At 36.6% G+C, this 25,396-nt stretch overlaps 1 protein-coding gene across 7 annotated transcripts in view; it reads left to right on the forward strand.

Annotated features, from left to right (window-relative positions):
* mctp1a (multiple C2 domains, transmembrane 1a) overlaps positions 1–25,396 on the forward strand; it is a 502,786-nt gene that overhangs the window by 207,987 nt on the left and 269,403 nt on the right. For all 7 annotated transcript variants that reach the window (XR_009817879.1, XR_009817880.1, XM_061986604.1 and 4 more), the window contains 3 exons: positions 4,765–4,929; positions 6,572–6,702; positions 12,279–12,465. Coding sequence is in view for 5 of the 7 variants with exons in the window: in XM_061986604.1 (XP_061842588.1) it covers positions 4,765–4,929; positions 6,572–6,702; positions 12,279–12,465 (483 nt within the window). In the remaining 2 variants the exon portion in view is untranslated. The remainder of the gene's footprint in view (positions 1–4,764; positions 4,930–6,571; positions 6,703–12,278; positions 12,466–25,396) is intronic.

Genomic DNA, 25,396 nt, shown 5'->3' on the forward strand with positions numbered 1-25,396 from the left:
CAACTGTAATAAATAATACTATGCTTTGTTACCTATAAAGCAAAACTGACACAACATACGACCGACAGACGATTCTGGATGTGGATAGATCGGGCCGTTATAGGCTGAAAGATGCGTGTACTTTCGACCTCCTCGCTAGCATGGGATTACTTCGCCGGCTACATCCAGCGGCCTCTGAAGCAGCGGAGTTAAGTGCCAGCGGGGACCGTCAACGGAAGACACGTAAGCGGTGTGAGCGGAAGCAGAAGCGGGGATGCCGAGCGGGGCTAACAACAAAGCGAAAGGCTAATCCTCAAAGAAGCGCTAGTCCGGGTGAGAAGTTTGTTAAAATAGAACTAGCCAGCGCCAGGCTGGATAATACCTGCACACATAGCAACTATTTTAGAACAATACACAACTCAAAAAATGTTTTTTCTGTGTCAGAAGTAGACATGCACTCTACTGAGGTGGCAAGTTATGATGCGTTCGGTTTATCACAACATCAAGCAAACAATCGGAAAATTCCCGTCCTATCAATTCCTAGATATGGTCGAAATTATTTAAAGTGCACTACACATAATAAACACAACATTATTAATATTGCTACTACGGATAATTTCAACAAAAACTCCTCAAAACAGCGCACTACCTATAATATGGGCTTCTTAAACATAAGATCATTATCTTCCAAAACGTTATTAGTTAATGAGGTCATTAGAGACAATAATCTTGACGTCATTGGTCTCGCCGAGACCTGGCTCAAACCAGACGATTTCTTTGCGCTGGGTGAGGCGTCTCCTCCTGGCTATGCGGGAGCGCATATTGCCCGTCCCATTAAAAGGGGTGGGGGAGTCGCACTCATACACCACAAAAACTTTAATCTTACCCTTAACCTAAATAATAAATATAACTCGTTTGAGGTGCTTACTATGAGGTTTGTCACACCGCTGCCTCTCCACCTCGCTGTTATCTACCGCCCCCCAGGACCCAATTCGGACTTCATCAGTGAATTTTCAGAGTTCGTTGCTGATTTAGTGACGCACGCCGACAATATAATCATAACTTTAATATCCATATGAATACCCCATCGGACCCTCAGTGCGTGGCGCTCCAGACTATAATTGATAGCTGTGGTCTTACACAAATAATAAATGAACCTACGCATCGCAACGGTAATACGATAGATCTAGTGCTGGTCAGGGGTGTCACCACCTCCAAAGTTACGATACTCCCATATACTAAAGTAATGTCCGATCATTACCTTATAAAATTTGAAGTTCTGACTCATTGTCAACAAACTAATAATAATAACTACTATAGCAGCCGCAACATTAATGCTGCCACAACGATGACTCTTGCTGGCCTGCTGCCTTCGGTAATGGCACCATTCCCAAATTATGTCGGCTCTATTGATAACCTCACTAACAACTTTAACGACGCCCTGCGCGACACCATTGATAGTATAGCACCGCTAAAGCTTAAAAGAGCCCCTAAAAGGCGCACCCCATGGTTTACAGAAGAAACTAGAGCCCATAAATTATCATGTAGAAAGCTGGAACGCAAATGGCGTGCTACTAAACTTGAGGTTTTCCATCAAGCATGGAGTGATAGTTTAATAACTTATAAACACATGCTTACCCTAGCTAAAGCTAAATATTACTCAAATCTCATCCACCTCAACAAAAATGATCCGAAATTTTTGTTTAGTACAGTAGCATCGCTAACCCAACAAGGGACTCCTCCCAGTAGCTCCACCCACTCAGCAGATGATTTTATGAATTTCTTTAATAAGAAAATTGAACTCATTAGAAAGGAGATTAAAGACAATGCATCGCAGCTACAACTGGGTTCTATTAACACAGATACGACTGTAGGAATTGTTAAGATGTGTTAAGGGGACAAAGCAAACAACATGTTTACTTGACCCATTTCCTGGGGAACTTATTAAGGAGCTTTTTGTATTATTAGGTCCATCAGTGCTAAATATTATAAACTTATCACTTTCCTCTGACACTGTTCCACTAGCATTCAAAAAAGCGGTTATTCATCCTTTGCTCAAAAGACCTAACCTCGATCCTGACCTCATGGTAAACTACCGGCCGGTGTCCCACCTTCCGTTTATCTCGAAAATCCTCGAAAAAATTGTCGCACAGCAGCTAAATGAACACTTAGTGCCTAACAATCTCTGTGAACCTTTTCAATCCGGTTTCAGGGCAAATCACTCTACGGAGACAGCCCTCGCAAAAATGACTAATGATCTACTGCTAACGATGGATTCTGATGCGTCATCTATGTTGCTACTTCTTGATCTTAGCGCTGCTTTCGATACCGTCGATCATAACATTTTGTTGGAGCGTATCAAAACACGTATTGGTATGTCAGACTTAGCCTTGTTGTGGTTTAACTCTTATCTTACTGACAAGATGCAGTGCGTCTCCCATAACAATGTGACCTCGGACTATGTTAAGGTAACGTGCGGAGTCCCCCAGGGTTCAGTTCTTGGCCCTGCACTCTTTAGTATTTACATGTTGCCGCTAGGCGACATCATACGCAAATACGGTGTTAGCTTTCATTGTTATGCTGATGACACCCAACTCTACATGCCCCTAAAGCTGACCAACACGCCGGATTGTAGTCAGCTGGAGGCGTGTCTTAATGAAATTAAACAATGGATGTCCGCTAACTTCTTGCAACTCAACACTAAGAAAACGAAAATGCTGATTATCGGTCCTGCTAAACACCGACATTTATTTGATAATACCACCTTAACATTTGACAACCAAACAATTACACAAAGCGACTCAGTAAAGAATCTGGGTATTATCTTCGACCCAACTCTCTCCTTCGAGTCACTCATTAAGAGTGTTACTAAAACGGCCTTCTTTCATCTCCGTAATATCGCTAAAATTCGTTCCATTTTGTCCACTAGCGACGCTGAGATCATTATTCATGCGTTCGTTACGTCTCGTCTCGATTACTGTAACGTATTATTTTCGGGTCTCCCTATGTCTAGCATTAAAAGATTACAGTTGGTACAAAATGCGGCTGCTAGACTTTTGACAAGAACAAGAAAGTTTGATCATATTACGCCTATACTGGCTCACTTGCACTGGCATCCTGTGCACTTAAGATGCGACTTTAAGGTTTTACTACTTACGTATAAAATACTACACGGTCTAGCTCCGTCCTATCTTGCCGATTGCATTGTACCATATGTCCCGGCAAGAAATCTGCGTTCAAAGAACTCCGGCTTATTAGTGATTCCCAGAGCCCAAAAAAAGTCTGCGGGCTGTAGAGCGTTTTCTATTCGGGCTCCAGTACTATGGAATGCCCTCCCGGTAACAGTTAGAGATGCTACCTCAGTAGAAACATTTAAGTCCCATCTCAAAACTCATTTGTATACTCTAGCCTTTGAATAGCCCCCTTTTTTTTTAGACCAGTTGATCTGCCGTTTCTTTTCTTTTCTCCTCTGCTCCCCCCTATCCCTTGTGGAAGGGGAGACACACAGATCCGGTGGCCATGGATGGGGTGCTGGCTGTCCGGGGTCGGGACCCGGGGTGGACCACTCGCCTGTGTATCGGTTGGGAACATCTCTGCGCTGCCGACCCGTCTCCGCTCGGGATGGTTTCCTGCTGACCCCACTGTGGACTGGACTCTTACTGTTATGCTGGATCCACTATGGACTGTACTCTCACAATATTATGTTAGACCCACTCGAAATCCATTGCATTCGGTCTACCTAGAGGGGGGGGGGTTACCCACATATGCGGTCCTCTCCAAGGTTTCTCATAGTCATTCACATCGACGTCCCACTGGGGTGAGTTTTTCCTTGCCCTTATGTGGGCTCTGTACCGAGGATGTCGTTGTGGCTTGTGCAGCCCTTTGAGACACTTGTGATTTACGGCTATATAAATAAACATTGATTGATTGATTGATTGATATGACAAATATGTCTGTTTACAGCTTTTTTCAATTTTTTTTATATAAAATAAATGATTTGACTTTACAGTGTGCAAAAAACAACAACATACATACATAAATAGTACATTTATTTTGATTAATAATAAATACAAAATCATAGTAACACAACTACTAAAACCAGGGCAACTCCAAACTAGGGTTGTACGGTATACCGGTATTAGTATAGTACCGCGATACAAATAAATCATATTCGGTACTATGCCGCCTCTGAAAAGTACCGGTAATTTATTTTCTACCACTTGTCCCAATTTTGACAAAATAATAGAATGATAAATGACACAATATGTTACTGCATACGTCAGCAGCTAGATTAGGAGCCTTTGTTTGCTTACTTACTAATAAAAGAATAGTTGTCTTGTATGTTCACTATTTTATTTAAGGACAAACTTGCAATAAGAAACATATGTTTAATGTACCGTAAGATTTTTTTGTTAAAATAAAGCCAACAATGCAATTTTTTGTGGTCCCCTTTATTTAGAAACGTACCAAAAAGTATCGAAATAATTTTGGTACTAGTACCAAAATATTGGTATTGGGACAACACTACTCCAAACTCAAGGGCAATTTTGTTTATTCCATCATGTATTCATTGTATTTTCTATTTGTTTTCTAATGTGTGGTTACCCTCTCAATGTCTGGTGCCTTGGACTTAATCAATGTACAGTATCTTTGTTTGCTTGTGTATACAGGCATGTGTCTCTGAGCCTGTCTTGTAATAACAATATTAATATATTTTATTTGTATTGTGTGTGTGTGTGTGTGTGTGTGTGTGTGTGTGTGTGTGTGTGTGTTTACCCACTCCAGTGTCAGAGTATGCGCCTGTCAGACGTACACAGAAAAGCTCAGCTGTGGCGAGGCATTGTCAGCATCAGCCTAATAGAAGGTCGCAGTCTTCAGCCCATGGACGACAATGGCCGGAGTGACCCTTATGTCAAATTTAGGATGGGCCACCAAAAATACAAAAGCAAGGTAAACACGCCGCTGTTCAATAATTATTTTTCTCTTGTATGTGCATTTGACCCTATAGTATCATCATAGATGTCCCCTTTCATTATTGTTTGCTCAAAAACTGTATGAAGTCATACATATTTACTGACAAATGACTAATTGTCTCCAGGAATGGGTACCAAATTCAGTACTTTTATAGGCACTGACCAAATCATACCAAAAATTATACCATATTTCCATAGCTTTGCTGCACGTGATGTGACACCTGGTTGTAGACTGGGAAATCGGCTCAAACACTTGGTGGGCAAACAAGCAGTCCAGCAGCACTCATTCAGACTTCCTCTACGTAATGTTATCATTTTCAATGGCGAAAATGCAGGTGTGTGATGGAAAACATGCGAACGTACAGTAAGTCTCCACTTTTCAAAATGCGCTAGCTCAATGCTAATTTACATTGGATTTGCCATAGACATGCTACTGATTAGCAATAGTGATTTTGCGCCTCTAAATGTGTTCATGAAAGCTATAACTAAGATGCACGTTACAATCAAACAGCTGGTGTGTTATATGTATACGTATATAGATATATTTACATATAATTATATATATAATTACATATATTACATATAATTATATATAATTACATATTATTACATATTATAATTATATAATGTATATATAATGGACCACAATGGAAACAAGCCGTTTGGCTTTTTGTGCCATCCATTTGCCTTTTTAAAGCATTACATGGATTAAATTCTTTAAGATGTCAATAAACGTCTCAATCAATCAATCAATCAATCAATCAATAATAATTGTTATAATTGGTTATTAAGAGTATGTAACCTTGTTTACTTCCGTGACCACCTACTTAAGGTTTTTTAATCACTCATAAATATCAAGCAGCTAAAATGTGCCAAACATGGATACGTGTGGAGAGAGTGTTTGGCATTTTTCCCATCTTCCCTTGTAATGGATTTATGGTGGGTGTAGTTTAGATTTTTTTTTTTTATGCTGATTGGACGTTTTTTTTAAAATAATATCCACCAAGTTTAATGAGTAGGCTGTGTTATGTGTGACCATGTGTGTTGAATTGTTTCATTTTTCTGTCACCATGACTAGGGAAGGTTGTTTGGAATGGGTCATATGAGTGAATGTTGTGCACAATGTTTCATTGATGTATCATTAATGGCCACTGACTTATGTTACTTTCATTGGCCACCAGATGGTGACAAAGCGGATGCTATCAGACTGCTAACAATTTCTATATTATATTAAAATTCACGGCGCCTGGGCAAATTGTTTATTGGACTTGTGCCGTCTCGCGGGCTAAATTGAAGACGGCCACAGTCTGCTGCCATCTTGGAATTTCAACTGCATGGCAAGTCTACTATTTAATACTTGCAAATGAGACTCACAAATATAATAAACAAGATACTAAACAGCTCAGTTATCATAATCAGCTCATTTTTAAATGTTGAAATAAAAAATAAATGTTATCATTAACAAAAATGAACATCCATTGACACACAAACACACATCGAAGTACTAAAGATTGTTTCAGTTGTGTCAAGTACCCATCGTTTGTTGGCTCACCTTTTTGTATTAAGCAAAGACAAATGTTATATTTTTATTATTGCTTTGTATTTTGTTGTGGATTCAGGTGATTCCAAAAACACTGAATCCTCAATGGCGGGAGCAGTTTGACTTCCACATGTATGAGGAGCAGGGAGGCTACGTGGACATTACCTTGTGGGACAAAGACGCTGGCAAGAAGGACGACTTCATGGGAAGGTAAATGATCTCAGATTATGTACATTAATGAAGTATAAATGGATGTTTTATTTTGAAACCTGTTAACCTAACCACTGCAATTAATCTTAAAATATTCTGGAGACACCCCTGTTTATTAGAGTATTTATTGTTGGATTTTGTATTTTATTATACAAACCCCGTTTCCATATGAGTTGGGAAATTGTGTTAGATGTAAATATAGATTTGCAAATCCTTTTCAACCCATATTCAATTGAATGCACTACAAAGACAAGATATTTGATGTTCAAACTCATAAACTTTATTTTTTTTTTGCAAATAATTAACTTAGAATTTCATGGCTGCAACACGTGCCAAAGTAGTTGGGAAAGGGCATGTTCACTACTGTGTTACATGGCCTTTCCTTTTAACAACACTCAGTAAACGTTTGGGAACTGAGGAGACACATTTTTTAAGCTTCTCAGGTGGAATTCTTTCCCATTCTTGCTTGATGTACAGCTTAAGTTGTTCAACAGTCCGGGGGTCTCCGTTGTGGTATTTTAGGTTTCATAATGCGCCACACATTTTCAATGGGAGACAGGTTTGGACTACAGGTAGGCCAGTCTAGTACCCACACTCTTTTACTATGAAGCCACGTTGATGTAACACGTGGCTTGGCATTGTCTTGCTGAAATAATCAGGGGCGTCCATGGTAACGTTGCTTGGATGGCAACATATGTTGCTCCAAAACCTGTATGTACCTTTCAGCATTAATGGCGCCTTCACAGATGTGTAAGTTACCCATGTCTTGGGCACTAATACACCCCCATACCATCACAGATGCTGGCTTTTCAACTTTGCGCCTATAACAGCCCGGATGGTTCTTTTCCTCTTTGGTCCGGAGGACACGACGTCCACAGTTTCTAAAAACAATTTGAAATGTGGACTCGTCAGACCACAGAACACTTTTCCACTTTGTATCAGTCCATCTTAGATGAGCTCAGACCCAGCGAAGCCGACGGCGTTTCTGGATGTTGTTGATAAATGGCTTTCGCTTTGCATAGGAAAGTTTTAACTTGCACTTACAGATGTAGCGACCAACTGTAGTTACTGACAGTGGGTTTCTGAAGTGTTCCTGAGCCCATGTGGTGATATCCTTTACACACTGATGTCGCTTGTTGATGCAGTACAGCCTGAGGGATCGAAGGTCACGGGCTTAGCTGCTTACGTGCAGTGATTTCTCCAGATTCTCTGAACCCTTTGATGATATTACGGACCGTAGATGGTGAAATCCCTAAATTCCTTGCAATAGCTGGTTGAGAAAGGTTTTTCTTAAACTGTTCAACAATTTGCTCACGCATTTGTTGACAAGGTGGTGACCCTCGCCCCATCCTTGTTTGTGAATGACTGAGCATTTCATGGAATCTACTTTTATACCCAATCATGGCACCCACCTGTTCCCAATTTGCCTGTTCACCTGTGGGATGTTCCAAATAAGTGTTTGATGAGCATTCCTCAACTTTATCAGTATGTATTGCCACCTTTCCCAACTTCTTGGTCACGTGTTGCTGGCATCAAATTCTAAAGTTAATGATTATTTGCAAAAAAAAAATGTTTATCAGTTTGAACATCACATTTGTTGTCTTTTTAGCATATTCAACTGAATATGGGTTGAAAATGATTTGCAAATCATTGTATTCCGTTTGGGCAGCACGGTATACTTGGAACCGTGGTTTGCATGTTCTCCCTGTGACTGCGTGGGTTCCCTCCGGCTTCCTCCCACCTCCAAAGACATGCACCTGGGGATAGGTTGATTGGCAACACTAAATTGGCCCTAGTGTGTGAATGTGAGTGTGAATGTTGTCTGTCTATCTGTGTTGGCCCTGCGATGAGGTGGCGACTTGTCCAGGGTGTACCCCGCCTTCCGCCCGATTGTAGCTGAGATAGGCTCCAGCGCCCCCCGTGACCCCGAAGGGAATAAGCGGTAGAAAATGGATGGATGTATTCCGTTTATATTTACATCTAACACAATTTCCCAACTCATATGGAAACAGGGTTTGTATTTTTTCAGTTTAATATTTCACACACAGGCCGGTCGCCAGAATTTTACCGTACAAATGTTAGTGGTACTGTTTTTATGTACAGTAATGCACTGAACAAACGTAGATTTTACTGTAAAAAAAAACCTACTTGCAGCCCAGTCGTCAGAATTTCACCGTAAAAATAACAGTGGTATTGTTTTTCTATTTACTGTAATTCACTGTAAAAACGACTATAGATTTTACGATTAAAAGCTGGAAGCTCAGTTGCTATTATTTAACTGTAAAAATAACAAAATAACAACGCTGTCTCCAGAATGTAATGTGTTTTTTTCCGGTTGTTTATGTTTGTATTCTAAAGTGTAAAATATATTTTTCTGCACACTGGGAAAAAAGTATACAGTAAAAAAAAAAAAAAAAAAAAAGGCAGTATTTGACTGTAAAAATAACAGTGGTACCATTTTTCCATTTACAGTAATGCACCGTAAAAGTAATAATTGATTTTAAGGTAAAAAAAAAAAACCCAGAAAACGAGCAGCACCCGGAAATTTTTATTTTTTTATTTTCAGTAATGCACACTGGAAAAAAAACGGACGGTGGAATACGCTTTAAAAAAAAACCTGTTTGCCCAGTCGCCACAATTTTCCTGTAAAAATAACAGTTGTACTGTTTTTTTATTTACAGTAATGTACTGTAAAAACGACCATAGATTTTACGGGTACGGCGTGGTGTGGTTGGGAGCGCGGCCGTGCCAGCAACCTGAGGGTTCCTGGTTCAATCCCCATCTACCAATCTAGTCACGTCCGTGTGTCCTTGAGCAAGACACTTCACCCTTGCTCCTGATGGGTCGTGGTTAGGGCCTTGCATGGCAGCTCCCGCTATCAGTGTGTGAATGTGTGTGTGAATGGGTGAATGTGGAAATATAAAGATAGAAAAGCGCTATACAAGTATAACCCATTTACCATTTACGATGAAAAACTGAAGGCTCAGTTGCCATAATTTAAGTGTAAAATGAAAAATAAACGACCGTGGAATTTTACGGGAAAAAACTAGCAGCGCTGTCTCCAGAATTTGATGTACTTTTTTTCCCCGGTTGTTTATGTTTCTATTCTAAAGTGTAAAATATCTTCCTCTGCACTCTGTAAAAAAAGTTTACAGTAAAAAAAATTGGCAGAATTTGACTGTAAAAATAACAGTGGTGCCATTTTTTCATTTACAGTAATGCACTGTGAAAACAAAAATAGATTTTACGGTAAAAAATCCCAAAACGAGCAGCTCTTTTGCTGGAATTTTACCGGAAAAATAAAAAATTGTATTTACAGTAATGCACACTGGAAAAAAAAAACGGACGGTGGAGTTTGCCTTAAGAAAAACTGTCAGCCCAGTTGCCACAATTTTACTGTAAAAATAACAGTGGTATTGTTTTTCTCATTACAGTAATTCACTGTAAAAACGACCATAGATTTTACAATGAAAAACTGGAAGCTCAGTTGCCATAATTCAAATGTAAAAATAACAAAATAACAGTAGTACCGTTTTTCCATTTACAGTAATGCACTGAAAAATAAACAGCCGTGCAATTTTACGTGAAAAAACTAGCAGCGCTGTCTCCAGAATTTGATGTACATTTTTTTCCCGGTTGTTTGTTTGTATTCTAAAGTGTAAAATATCTTCTTCTGCACACTGTGAAAGAAGTTTAAAGTAAAAAATTGGCAGAATTTGACAGAATTTTCCATTTACAATAATGCACTGTTAAAACAATAACAATAGATTTTATGGTAAAAAAAACAACAACCAAAAAAAGAGCAGCTGTTTGCTGGAATTTTACTGGAAAAATAAAATTTTTCATTTACAGTAATGCACACTGGAAAAAAAAACGGACGGTGGAGTTTGCTTTAAAAAAAACTGTCAGCCCAGTTGCCAGAATTTTACCGTAAAAATAACAGTGGTATTGTTTTTCTATTTACAGTAATGCACTGTAAAAACAACATCAATCGATTTTACAGTAAAAACAAAAACAACGACAAAACTTTCAGTTCATTTGCCAGAATTTTTTCCGAAAAAAATAACTGGTACCATTTTTTTATTTACAGTACTGCACTGGAAAAACCCCCAACACATTTTAGGTAAAAAAACAACAACTGTCAGCTCAGTAGCCAGAATGTTATCGTAAAAATAATAGTGGTACTGTTTTTCTATTTACAGTAATGAACTGTAAAAATAAGCCCAATATATTTTACAATAAAAACAAACTGGCAGCTCAGTCACCAGAATTTTACCGAAAAATATTAGTGGTACAAACTTTTTTTTTTTTTTTTTACAGTCATGCACTGAAAAAACCCAACAGGAGATTTTAGGGTAAAAAAAAAACTTGCCGTAAAAGTAACAGTGCTACTGTTTTTCAAAACCAATAGGTTTTACAGTTTAAAAAAAATGGATGCCCTGTCGCCAGAATTTTACCATAAAAATAACAGAGGTACTGTTTTCCCATTTACAGTAATGCACTGTAAAAACAACAATCGATTTTACAGTAAAAAACAACAACAAACAAACAAAACAAAAAAAAGGCAATTCATTTGCCAGAATTTTACCAAAAAAATAACTGGTACCATTTTTTATTTACAGTACTGCACTGGAAAAAAAATCGACACATTTTAGGTTAAAAAAAATAGTGGTCCTGTTTTTCTATAGATTTTACAATAAAAAAAACAACTGGCAGCTCAGTCACCGTAATTTTACCTGAGTATATTAGTGGTACTGTTTTTCTATTTACAGTAATGTACTGTAAAAAAAAACCCAATAGAATTTACAGTAAAAACAAACTGGCAGCTAAGTCACCAGAATTTTACCGAAAAATATTAGTGGTACCATTTTTTTTAATTTTTTTTTTACAGTAATGCACTGAAAAAAAACAGCAGGAGATTTTACGGTAAAAACAACTTGCAGCCCAGTCGCCATAATATTTTACCGTAAAAGTAACAGTGCTACTGTTTTTCCATTAACAGTAATGCACTATAAAAACAACAACAATAGATTTTACGGTAAATAAAACAAACCCAAAAAACGGGCAGCTCTTTGCTGGAATTTTAGCGGAAAAATTAAAACAAATATTTACAGTCATCCACACTGGGGAAAAAAAACAAAAAAACGGACGGTGGAGTTTGCCTTGTCGCCGAATTTTACTGTAAAAATAACAGTGATTCTGTTTTTCTATTTACAGTAATTCACTGTAAAACAATGACCATAAATGTACTGTAAAAAATTACAGTTTTTAATTTTACAGTCATTTTGCATGGAAAAACACCAAAAATATCACTACAAAATTCGTTTTTTGCTCATAAATTCTCCAGATTTTTTTTTTCTTTTTTTTTACAGTGCTGTGAACAAGGCTATTGTAAGTTTTGCCACTCTGATTAAAGAAACAGAGCAAATACAAATGACTTCTGTGGAGGAGGCTGCTTCCCAGGAGATTTAATTGTATAAACATGAATTACTCTTCCCATGGCTACGGTAGAATCGTTATGGTCTTCCTGAAACATCAGGCTTTGTTTGAGCGAGGTTGGTGCGTGTGTGCTTCAGGTGCACCGTGGACCTGTCCCTTCTCAGCAAGGAACACACACACAAGCTGGAGTTGCCGATGGAGGAAGGCGAAGGCGTGTTGGTGATGTTGGTGACGCTCACCGCTTCTGCCGCCGTCTCCATCTCAGACCTGTCAGTCAACGTGTTGGACGACCCGCAGGAGAGACACCTGATCAAGCAGAGATACGTGAGTTGGACTTTTTCTGGGGATTTTGTCACAGGCTGGTTTCTTATTGGCCTGCGACACGTTCGGAAGACGAGATGGGAACATTGCACAAAAAACTAGAATATGCCATTTTGGGAGAAAAAGCGTGGGAATGCTGAAAATTGCGAGCCGAACTTGAATGCTAACGATAACGTGCCAACAATTACCGTATTTTCCGCACTATAAGGCGCACCGGATTATTAGCCGCACCTTCTATGAATTACATATTTCATAATTTTGTCCACCAATAAGCCGCCCCGGACTATAAGCCGCGCCTACGCTGCGCTAAAGTGAATGTCAAAAAAACGCTGCGCTAAAGTGAATGTAAAAAAAACAGTCAGATAGTTCAGTCAAACTTTAATAATATATTGAAAACCAGCGTTCTAACAACTCTGTCCCAAAATGTACGCAAATGTGCAATCACAAACATAGTAAAATTCAAAATGGTGTAGAGCAATAGTAACATAATGTTGCTCGAACGTTAATGTCACAACACACAAAATAAACATAGCGCTCACCTTCTGAAGTTATTCTTCATTCGTAAATCCTTTGAATTCTTCGTCTTCGGTGTCCGAATTGAAAAGTTGCGCAAGCGTGGGATCCAAAATGGCCGGTTCCGTCTCGTCGAAGTCATCGGGAGTCAGTGTCGCTGTTGTTCTGTGAATCCTGCCTTCCGGAAAGCTCGGACCACAGTTGTGACCGAAATATCTGCCCAGGCATTTACGATCCACTGGCAAATGTTGGCGTATGTCGTCCGGAGCTGTCTGCCCGTCTTAGTGAAGGTGTGTTCGCCTTCGGAGCTGTGTGAAAAAAGCCACCCGGCCTCTTCGCGTAAACTTCCCTTAACCACTCGCTCATCTTTTCTTCATCCATCCATCCCTTCGAGTTAGCTTTTATGATGACGCCGGCTGGAAAGGTCTCTTTTGGCAAGGTCTTCCTTTTGAATATCACCATGGGTGGAAGTTAGCATGGCAAGCTAGAACCACAGTGAAGGATGACTTCTCATTCCCTGTGGTGCGAATATTCACCGTACGTGCTCCCGTTCCACAGTGCGGTTCACAGGAATATCAGTTGTTGTGAAATACGGTAGTAATCCGTGTGCGGATGGAGAGATTGCGTGTTTTTATGAACCGGATCCTTGTCCTTTGTAGGAGCCATTTTGTGGTCTTTACAGATGTAAACAGGAAATGAAACGTACGGTGATATCCGCGCGTTTTTTCTTCTTCTTCCGGGGGCGGGTGGTTGCTTAAAGCGCTTCCTGTTCTATGGGGGCGGGTGCTTTCCTTGGCGGTTGCTTGCGTAGAAGAAGAAGCGCTTCCTGTTCTACCGGGAAAAAAGATGGCGGCTGTTTACCGAAGTTGCGAGATCGAAACTTTATGAAAATTAATCGTAATAAAGCGCACCGGGTTATAAGGCGCACTGTTAGCTTTTGAGAAAATTTGTGGTTTTTAGGTGCGCCTTATAGTGCGGAAAATACGGTACAACGCCTATGACTGTGTAGAGGTTTCCCTCTCGTGGTGGGTTCTCCTAACGCCGACTGATCTTCGTGAGCCCGTTAGACAGGTTGGATCAAGTCTTTTATTTTCATACAGTCGTATGGTTTGTTTTCCAGCAATATATATCTCGGACTTTTTAGTCCGGCGTGTCTCTGCTTTTCGTGTCTCTGTGCGTGTCTCTCTCCCTGGCTTCAACTCCAACCACGTGTCTTGGCTCGGCTGCTGCTAATAAAGGCGACAGGTGATTAGATAACCAGCCCCAGCTGGGCAATCGACTCACCTTACATACCCCGCTCCGCGGCAGGCCCGCAGACCACGCCCCCCTCCACAGACTGAAATTAGCTAAAAAGGTTAGCATGCTAATAGTCTGCATGTATTAAGTGCCAAGTTATTAAGACTCTTGAGGTATTTGGCTGCAAAATTGATGACACAAGTTAGCATGCTAACAGTTAGCATGTGTCGAGAAGCAAGTTATTTGATTCTGAAGTGTTCAGCTACAAAATTGTCTAATAAAGTTAGCATGCTATTAGCCAGCATGTATCAAGTGCCAGTTATGTGACTCTGAGGTGTTCGGATGCAAAATTTGAGGACACAGGTTAGCACGCTGGAATGCTAACGTAAGAATGCTAACAGTTAGCATGTGTCGAGAACCAAGTTATTGGATTCTGAAGTGTTCAGATACAAAATTGGCTAATAAAGTTAGCATGCTAATAGCCAGCATGTATCAAGTGCCAAGTTATGTGACTCTGAGGTGTTTGACTGCAAAATTGACAACACAAGTTAGCATGCTGGAATGCTAATGTAAGCATGCTAACAGTTAGCATGTGTCAAGAACCAATTTATTGATTCTGAAGTGTTCAGCTACACTATTGGCTAATAAAGTTAACATGCTAGTTTTGATATACTAGAATGCTAACTGTGCGCATGCTAATAGTTACCGATTGTCAATTACCAAATTATAGGACTCATAAGTGTTCGGCTACAAAATTGGCTAAGAAAGTTAGCATGTTTTTGTTGGTATGCTACAATGTTAACTGTTGGCATGCTAACAGTTAACGTGTCAAGTACCAAGTTATAAGGCGTTCAACTATGAAATGGGCTAACAAAGTTAGTACACCAATGTTAACATGCTAGAATGTTAATGTTAACATGCTAATAGTTAAGAAGTGTCAATTACCAAGTTATATGACTCTGAGGAGTTTGGCTGAAAAATGGGCTAATAAAGTTAGTACGCCAATGCTAGCATGCTAATGTTAGCATGCTAACAGTTAAGTGTCAATTACCACCTTATATGACTCTAAAGCATTTGGCTACAGAATGGGCTAATAAAGTTAGTACACCATTGTTAGCATGCTTGAATGTTAACGTTAGCATTCTAACAGTTAGCATGTGCCAAGAGTCAAGTTATTTGATCTTGAAGTGTTTGGCTATGCAATTAACTAAAAAGTTAGCATGCTATTGATGGAATGCTAGAATGTTAACTGTTTGCATGCTAACAGTTAACGAGTGTTAATTACCAAATTATATGACTCTAAGGTGTTTGGCTACAAAATGGGCTTATAAAGTTAGTACACCTATGTTAGCATGCTAAAACCCTAATTTAGCATGCTAAAAGTTAGCATGTGTCAAGTACCAAGTTATATAAATCTGAGGCGTTCGGCTGCAAAACACTGATGTTAGCATGATAACATGCTAACATTAGGCAGCTAACAATTAACAACCCCCAAGTTATGAGTATGGGTCTGTGGGGTTTGGCTGCCAAATTGACTAAACAAGTTAGCATGCTAATTAAAGTTTGACCGCTCGTTAAGCAAATATTGATTGACCTTTATTGTATTTGTTTTATTATCTTTTAATGTACAAAATCTATCAAAGTGGCCCCCACGTGCTTCGACTTTCATTTGTGTGGCCTTCGCTGGAAAAACTTTGGACCCTCCGGGTCTCGATGCAGATCATTTATCCATAAAGATATTGCAAAGCTGCAGATGCTGTGTTTGACGTGTTTCAGCCTGTTGAGCCCTGACTCAACAAACCTGACGGTGGTGCAACATACATATCAGTTGTCAAGTCTGACCTCTCCGGTCCATCACTCAAATATGTCCGTGTGCAACATAAACAGCAATTTACTAGTTCCTACTATTACACAACAGAGACACCTACACAAGTCTGGTAAATGCTGAACAATATTATAACATTATTTTCTGTCACTACTGTACTTGCAATGTTTTTCTAAAAGTGTGTTTTTAAAAGTTTTTAAAAATGTATTTCTATTAATTTCAGTGGGCGGGGCTGATTTTGAGATACGGGTGTTTCGAGTTACGAGCTCCGGAACACAATGCACTCGTAAGTTGAGATACAACTCGACACGTGTTTTGCCCTTCTTTACCGTATATGACCTTTCATTTAAAAAAGAAACAGCACAGTGGGATCGTCAGTACTCGGGGAACCTCGTCATAACGCGGTAACATCAGGCCTTCAAAATAAAAGCACGGCAGTAATACTTGACGATCCCCACTCAACACAATGCTTTCACTTTCGCTTTGTCTTGACCTTGAGAACCCTTCACACCCCGTGTCATCCTCCCCACTGGCGTCAAAAGACAAATATGTTCCACCTTCATAAAGACAACGGTGCACTTGTGTACTGCAGTAACTGCATATGACCAGAGGGGGGCGCTCTATGACCGTCAAACCCAGTCTGCACGCACACAACAAGGCAGTGGAGTGTGTGCGTGTGTGTGGGGGTGGTTGTGTGTGTGTGTGTGTGTGGGTGGGTGGTTGTGTGTGTAAAAGAGGGCGAGAGGTAAAGGGTGAGGTGTAAAATGAAAATAAAAAGCTATTTCACCTCTCTCACAAATGGTGCAGACCCCGTATTTCTGCTCGACTGAAGGCAGATGTTTTCTTTCCTTTCTTCTTTTGCCCATTTCCTTGCAACCCACTCCTCTTTGCCCACTTCTTTCCTACTCACTCCTCTTTCCCACTCTCCTCGTCCCATAACTCGTCAGTCAGCATCTTCTGCTCTTTGTCTGGCCCAGGGCGGCCTTCCTCTGGTATGAATGGATGAGACCCAACTAGTCTCCGGCTATTAAACTAATATTGTATTATTGTATAAATATGTTCCTTATCAAAGAGCACTTGTAAGTTCCAACATTTCTGTTTGAATTCTGTATGTATCTTTATCCTTTTCCCAGATAAAATACACAGTTATATCTACTGCTAATGTTTTTTTTTTCCAGATACAATACACAGTTATCTACTGTAAAAAATGTTTCCTAGATAAAACAGTTATTTACTGTAAATGTTTTTTTCCAGATAAAATACACAGTTATATTTACTGCAAATGTTTTTTCCCAGATAAAATACAGTTATTCACTGTAAATGTTTTTCCCAGATAAAATACACAGTTATATCTACTCTAAATGTTTTTTCCAGATAAAATACAGTTATATCTACTGTAAATGTTTTCTCCAGATGAAAAGCACAATTATATATACTGTAAATGTTTTTCCCCAGATAAAATACAAAGTTATCTACAGTAAATGTTTTTTCCCAGATAAAATACACAGTAATAGATACTGTAAAAAAAAATCCAGATAAAATAGTTATATCTACTGTAAATGTTTTTTCCAGATGAAAAGCACAATTATATATACTGTAAATGTTTTTCCCCAGATAAAATACAAAGTTATCTACAGTAAATGTTTTTTCCCAGATAAAATACACAGTAATAGATACTGTAAAAAAAAATCCAGATAAAATAGTTATATCTACTGTAAATGTTTTTCCAGATAAAATACACAGTCATCTACTGTAAATGGTTTTTTTCTACAGATAAAAGTTATATCTACTGTAAATGTTTTTTTCCAGATGAAATACACAGTTATATCTACTGTAAATGTTTTTTTTCCAGATGAAATACACAGTTATCTACTTTAAATGTTTATTCCCTAATACAATACACAGTTATATCTACTGTAAATGTTTTTTCCCAGATAAAATAGTTATATCTACTGTAAATATTTGTTCCCAGATAAAATACAGTTATATCTACTGTAAATGTTTTTTATCCAGATAAAATAGTTATATCTACTGAAAATGTTTTTCCCAGATAAAATACCCAGTTATATCTCCTGTAAATCTTTTTTTTCCAGATACAATACACAGTTATCTACTGTAAATATTTTTTCCTAGATAAAACAGTTATTTACTGTAAATGTTGTTTTCCAGATAAAATACACAGTTAAATTTACTGTAAATGTTTTTTCCCAGATAAAATAGTTATTTACTGTAAATGTTTTTCCCAGATAAAATAGTTATCTACTGTAAATATGTTTTCCAGATAAAATGCACAATTACATGTACTGTAAATGTTTTTCCCCAGATAAAATACAAAGTTATCTACAGTAAATGTTTTTTCCCAGATAAAATACACAGTAATAGATACTGTAAAAAAAAAATCCAGATAAAATAGTTATATCTACTGTAAATGTTTTTCCAGATAAAATACACAGTCATCTACTGTAAATGTTTTTTTTCTACAGATAAAAAAGTTACATCTACTGTAAATGTTTTTTTCCAGATGAAATACACAGTTATATCTACTGTAAATGTTTTTTTCTCCAGATGAAATACACAGTTATCTACTTTAAATGTTTATTCCCTAATACAATACACAGTTATATCTACTGTAAATGTTTTTTCCCAGATAAAATAGTTATATCTACTGTAAATATTTGTTCCCAGATAAAATACACAGTTATATCTACTGTAAATGTTTTTTATCCAGATAAAATAGTTATATCTACTGAAAATGTTTTTCCCAGATAAAATACCCAGTTATATCTCCTGTAAATCTTTTTTTTCCAGATACAATACACAGTTATCTACTGTAAATGTTTTTTCCTAGATAAAACACAGTTATTTACTGTAAATGTTGTTTTCCAGATAAAATACACAGTTAAATTTACTGTAAATGTTTTTTCCCAGATAAAATAGTTATTTACTGTAAATGTTTTTCCCAGATAAAATACAGTTATATCTACTGTAAATATGTTTTCCAGATAAAATGCACAATTACATGTACTGTAAATGTTTTTCCCCAGATAAAATACAAAGTTATCTACAGTAAATGTTTTTTCCCAGATAAAATACACAGTAATAGATACTATAAAAAAAAATCCAGATAAAATAGTTATATCTACTGTAAATGTTTTTCCAGATAAAATACACAGTCATCTACTGTAAATGGTTTTTTTCTACAGATAAAAAAGTTATATCTACTGTAAATGTTTTTTTCCAGATGAAATACACAGTTATATCTACTGTAAATGTTTTTTTTCCAGATGAAATACACAGTTATCTACTTTAAATGTTTATTCCCTAATACAATACACAGTTATATCTACTGTAAATGTTTTTTCCCAGATAAAATAGTTATATCTACTGTAAATATTTGTTCCAAGATAAAATACACAGTTATATCTACTGTAAATGTTTTTTATCCAGATAAAATAGTTATATCTACTGAAAATGTTTTTCCCAGATAAAATACCCAGTTATATCTCCTGTAAATCTTTTTTTTCCAGATACAATACACAGTTATCTACTGTAAATGTTTTTCCTAGATAAAACAGTTATTTACTGTAAATGTTGTTTTCCAGATAAAATACACAGTTAAATTTACTGTAAATGTTTTTTCCCAGATAAAATAGTTATTTACTGTAAATGTTTTTCCCAGATAAAATACAGTTATATCTACTGTAAATATGTTTTCCAGATAAAATGCACGATTACATGTACTGTAAATGTTTTTCCCCAGATAAAATACAAAGTTATCTACAGTAAATGTTTTTTCCCAGATAAAATACACAGTAATAGATACTGTAAAAAAAAATCCAGATAAAATAGTTATATCTACTGTAAATGTTTTTCCAGATAAAATACACAGTCATCTACTGTAAATGGTTTTTTTCTACAGATAAAAAAGTTATATCTACTGTAAATGTTTTTTTCCAGATGAAATACACAGTTATATCTACTGTAAATGTTTTTTTCCAGATGAAATACACAGTTATCTACTTTAAATGTTTATTCCCTAATACAATACACAGTTATATCTACTGTAAATGTTTTTTCCCAGATAAAATAGTTATATCTACTGTAAATATTTGTTCCCAGATAAAATACACAGTTATCCATCCATCCATTTTCTACCGCTTATTCCCTTTGGGGTCGCGGGGGGCGCTGGAGCCTATCTCAGCTACAATCGGGCGGAAGGCGGTTTACACCCTGGACAAGTCGCCACCTCATCGCAGAGGTGGCGACTTACAGTTATATCTACTGTAAATGTTTTTTATCCAGATAAAATAGTTATATCTACTGAAAATGTTTTTCCCAGATAAAATACCCAGTTATATCTCCTGTAAATCTTTTTTTTCCAGATACAATACACAGTTATCTACTGTAAATGTTTTTTCCTAGATAAAACACAGTTATTTACTGTAAATGTTGTTTTCCAGATAAAATACACAGTTAAATTTACTGTAAATGTTTTTTCCCAGATAAAATAGTTATTTACTGTAAATGTTTTTCCCAGATAAAATAGTTATATCTACTGTAAATATGTTTTCCAGATAAAATGCACAATTACATGTACTGTAAATGTTTTTCCCCAGATAAAATACAAAGTTATCTACAGTAAATGTTTTTTCCCAGATAAAATACACAGTAATAGATACTGTAAAAAAAAATCCAGATAAAATAGTTATATCTACTGTAAATGTTTTTCCAGATAAAATACACAGTCATCTACTGTAAATGTTTTTTTTCTACAGATAAAAAAGTTACATCTACTGTAAATGTTTTTTTCCAGATAAAATACACAGTTATATCTACTGTAAATGTTTTTTTTTCCAGATGAAATACACAGTTATCTACTTTAAATGTTTATTCCCTAATACAATACACAGTTATATCTACTGTAAATGTTTTTTCCCAGATAAAATAGTTATATCTACTGTAAATATTTGTTCCAAGATAAAATACACAGTTATATCTACTGTAAATGTTTTTTATCCAGATAAAATAGTTATATCTACTGAAAATGTTTTTCCCAGATAAAATACCCAGTTATATCTCCTGTAAATCTTTTTTTTCCAGATACAATACACAGTTATCTACTGTAAATGTTTTTTCCTAGATAAAACACAGTTATTTACTGTAAATGTTGTTTTCCAGATAAAATACACAGTTAAATTTACTGTAAATGTTTTTTCCCAGATAAAATAGTTATTTACTGTAAATGTTTTTCCCAGATAAAATACAGTTATATCTACTGTAAATATGTTTTCCAGATAAAATGCACAATTACATGTACTGTAAATGTTTTTCCCCAGATAAAATACAAAGTTATCTACAGTAAATGTTTTTTCCCAGATAAAATACACAGTAATAGATACTGTAAAAAAAAATCCAGATAAAATAGTTATATCTACTGTAAATGTTTTTCCAGATAAAATACACAGTCATCTACTGTAAATGTTTTTTTTCTACAGATAAAAAAGTTACATCTACTGTAAATGTTTTTTTCCAGATGAAATACACAGTTATATCTACTGTAAATGTTTTTTTTTCCAGATGAAATACACAGTTATCTACTTTAAATGTTTATTCCCTAATACAATACACAGTTATATCTACTGTAAATGTTTTTTCCCCAGATAAAAGTTATATCTACTGTAAATATTTGTTCCAAGATAAAATACACAGTTATATCTACTGTAAATGTTTTTTATCCAGATAAAATAGTTATATCTACTGAAAATGTTTTTCCCAGATAAAATACCCAGTTATATCTCCTGTAAATCTTTTTTTTCCAGATACAATACACAGTTATCTACTGTAAATCTTTTTTCCTAGATAAAACAGTTATTTACTGTAAATGTTGTTTTCCAGATAAAATACACAGTTAAATTTACTGTAAATGTTTTTTCCCAGATAAAATAGTTATTTACTGTAAATGTTTTTCCCAGATAAAATACAGTTATATCTACTGTAAATATGTTTTCCAGATAAAATGCACAATTACATGTACTGTAAATGTTTTTTTTCCCCAGATAGAATACATAGTTATAAACTGTAAATGTTTTTTCCCCGATACAATACACAGTAATATCTACTGTAAAAAAACAAATCCAGATAAAATACAATTATATCTACTGTAAATGTTTTTTTCCAGATAAAATTCACAATTATATCGACTGTAAATGTTTTTTCCAGATAAAAAGCACAATTTTAGATACTGTAAATGTTTTTTTCCCAGATAAAATCCATAGTTATCTTCAATAAATGTTTTTTTCCCAGATAAAATACAGTTATCTACTGTAAATGTTTTTTCCCCAGATAAAATACACAGTTGTCTACTGTAAATGCTTTTTTCCGAATGAAAGACACATCTGTAACTCCAAAAATACACATTTGGAACTCCTGTAATTTAGGAGTGTGAATCTTTGGACACCTAACTGTACTCGATCCTTCTCTGATTCCTGGTGTGATTATTTGATTGAGAATCAAATTTCCATTCAAACCACCTCTTGCAATGTATTATTAGGTATATTAATTATAATGAAGCATTTTTAAAAGGCATTACAGGTTAGAAAATCTCCCCCTAGCTGCACAGACATGGCCTAAAACATTTTTTTTAAATTATTTCTTATTAAAAAAAATATATCGATTTTTTTGAAAATAATGAATCAAAATGTGAATAATTTTTTTTGTGCACCCTTACTGTAAATGTTTTTTTTTTTGGAGGGGGGGGGTAAAATACATGTTTACATGTGTATACAACTACTCTAAATGCCCTGACATGATATTACAGAAGAATACAGTACAGCTTCCGTAATAAACACTTTTTCTTTATGTGTTATATACAGTCGCGATCAAAAGTTTACATACACTTGTAAAGAACATAATGTCATGGCTGTCTTGAGTTTCCAATAATTTCTACAGCTCTTATTTTTTTGTGATAGAATGATTGGAGCACATACTTGTTGGTCACAAAAAAAACCATTCATGAAGTTTGGTTCTTTTATGAATTTATTATGGGTCTACTGAAAATGTGACCAAATCTGCTGGATCAAAAGTATACATACAGCAATGTTAATATTTGGTTACATGTCCCTTGGCAAGTTTCACTGCAATAAGGCGCTTTTGGTAGCCATCCACAAGCTTTTGGCAAGCTTCTGGTTGAATTTTTGACCACTCCTCGTGACAAAATTGGTGCAGTTCAGCTAAATTTGTTGCTTTTCTGACATGGACTTGTTTCTTCAGCATTGTCCACACATTTAAGTCAGGACTTTGGGAAGGCCATTCTAAAACCTTAATTCTAGCCTGATTTAGCCATTCCTTTACCACTTTTGACGTGTGTTTGGGATCATTATCCTGTTGGAACACCCAACTGCGCCCAAGTCCCAACCTCAGGGCTGATGATTTTAGGTTGTCCTGCAGAGGTAATCCTCGTTTTTCATTGTCCCATTAATCTCAGTAAAGCACCAGTTCCATTGGCAGCAAAACAGGCACAGAGCATAATACTACCACCACCATGCTTGACGGTAGAATGGTGTTCCTGGGAATAAAGGCCTCACCGTTTCTCCTCCAAACATATTGCTGAGTATTGTGGCCAAACAGCTCAATTTTTGTTGTGTGGATGTAAACTTTTGACCACAACTGTTTATGTGTGTGTATATATGTGTGTGTATATATGTGTATATATGTTTATGTATATATGTGTGTATATGTATATCAGTGACGTGCGGTCACTGGAGGCAGGTGAGGCAGGACCTCACCTGCCATCATGGAAAGAAAAAAAAAATGTAAAAAGAAGAAAAATTAATTAAATTGTTATATGTATTCAGTGATCATACTATAAAGTTATTTTCCATTTAACTTCACCAGTTTTAGATTATTTTTATTCAAAATCGCTGAATTTTCACATTTGCCGTTCAAATACTGAGAAGAGACGGTGCCAGTTGAGGCACGTCACTCAGTGCCTCAACATGGATTGCGGACTCGGCTAACTGCTGGCCTGCTGTGCAGTGCGACCGTATTGCTATATGAACTATATTATACATTTCCATAGTTTAGTTAGCTGAGGTATATAATGTACAGTGTATTTTGTCAACAACTGTATGTGTGTAACGTATTTCTTGTGCTGAGCAATCATAAAACTGCTGCTGTGTGAGGCTCGCAGTAATCCCGCCTCCTGGTGCCGGTTAATGCACCCCCGCTGCAGACTGCACCCCCCGACGGGAGCGCCACACCAACCAAAGCCCGCACCCAAACCCTCCACCTGCAAGACCGAATCCACCCCAAAAAAGTCACTTAACAAAAAGCCAAAAAGTGCAAAAACAACAATGCTCGCGCTGGAGGAGCCAAGAACGACTGCAGGGACACAACATTAGGTACACCTGCAGACTGCAGCACGGATTTCATATTTCATTCATTCACAACTCCTCCAACACGAACACCACTGTTCCCGCACTTATAAGTAAAGGTAAGACCATAATAACGTTTTTTTAAATAAATGTGCTTTTTTGTCTGCTACAATGTGTATGTGTAAAGTTAAAGTTTAGTTAAAGTACCAATGATTGTCACACACACACTAGGTGTGGTGAAATGTGTCCTTTGCATTTGACCCCACTGGGAGGTGAGGGGAGCAGTGGGGAGCAGTGGGCAGCAGCGGCGCCGCGCCCGAGAATAATTTTTGGTGATTTAACCCCCAATTCCAACCCTTGATGCTGAGTGCCAAGCAGGGACGAATGCTGGTATGAGCTTTTAAACATAACCCGTTAACTGCTGCCAATCAAATGGTGAATAAGATACTCTTTAGGGTTCATATGTTTGTAAATCTGACTGTGATGAAGTCAGTGCCTCACCAGCCATCAACCTCACCGCACGTCACTGATGTATATATGTGGCTACATGTGTGTTTATGTATATGTGTGTATATATGTATAAATGTGTGTGTATGTATGTGTATATATATATATATATATATATATATATATATATATATATATATATATATATATATATATATGAGGCAAGGGAAGCGGAAAATGTAAAACTACTAATAACTTTATTAATCAATTGAACTTTAAAGTTAAATCATGTTTTTTATTAATTAATCAATTGAATTAAGATTCATTAATTTAACTTTATTTTCTTTTTCAAAAAATTATTTAGCACTTTTTATACATAGTCAAGTTGCTGCACAAAATGCTTTACATCAGTTTAAAAGGAAACAAAAATACACACAAGATAATAACAAGACACATGGCATGGACATTACCTAAAAATGTATGTCATGTGAAAAATACAAATATTAAAAATATAATAATTATAAATAGTAGCAATATCAGT

The sequence above is a fragment of the Nerophis lumbriciformis genome, linkage group LG12 (genome assembly GCF_033978685.3).
Source record: "Nerophis lumbriciformis linkage group LG12, RoL_Nlum_v2.1, whole genome shotgun sequence".
Taxonomy (NCBI): Eukaryota; Metazoa; Chordata; class Actinopteri; order Syngnathiformes; family Syngnathidae; genus Nerophis; species Nerophis lumbriciformis.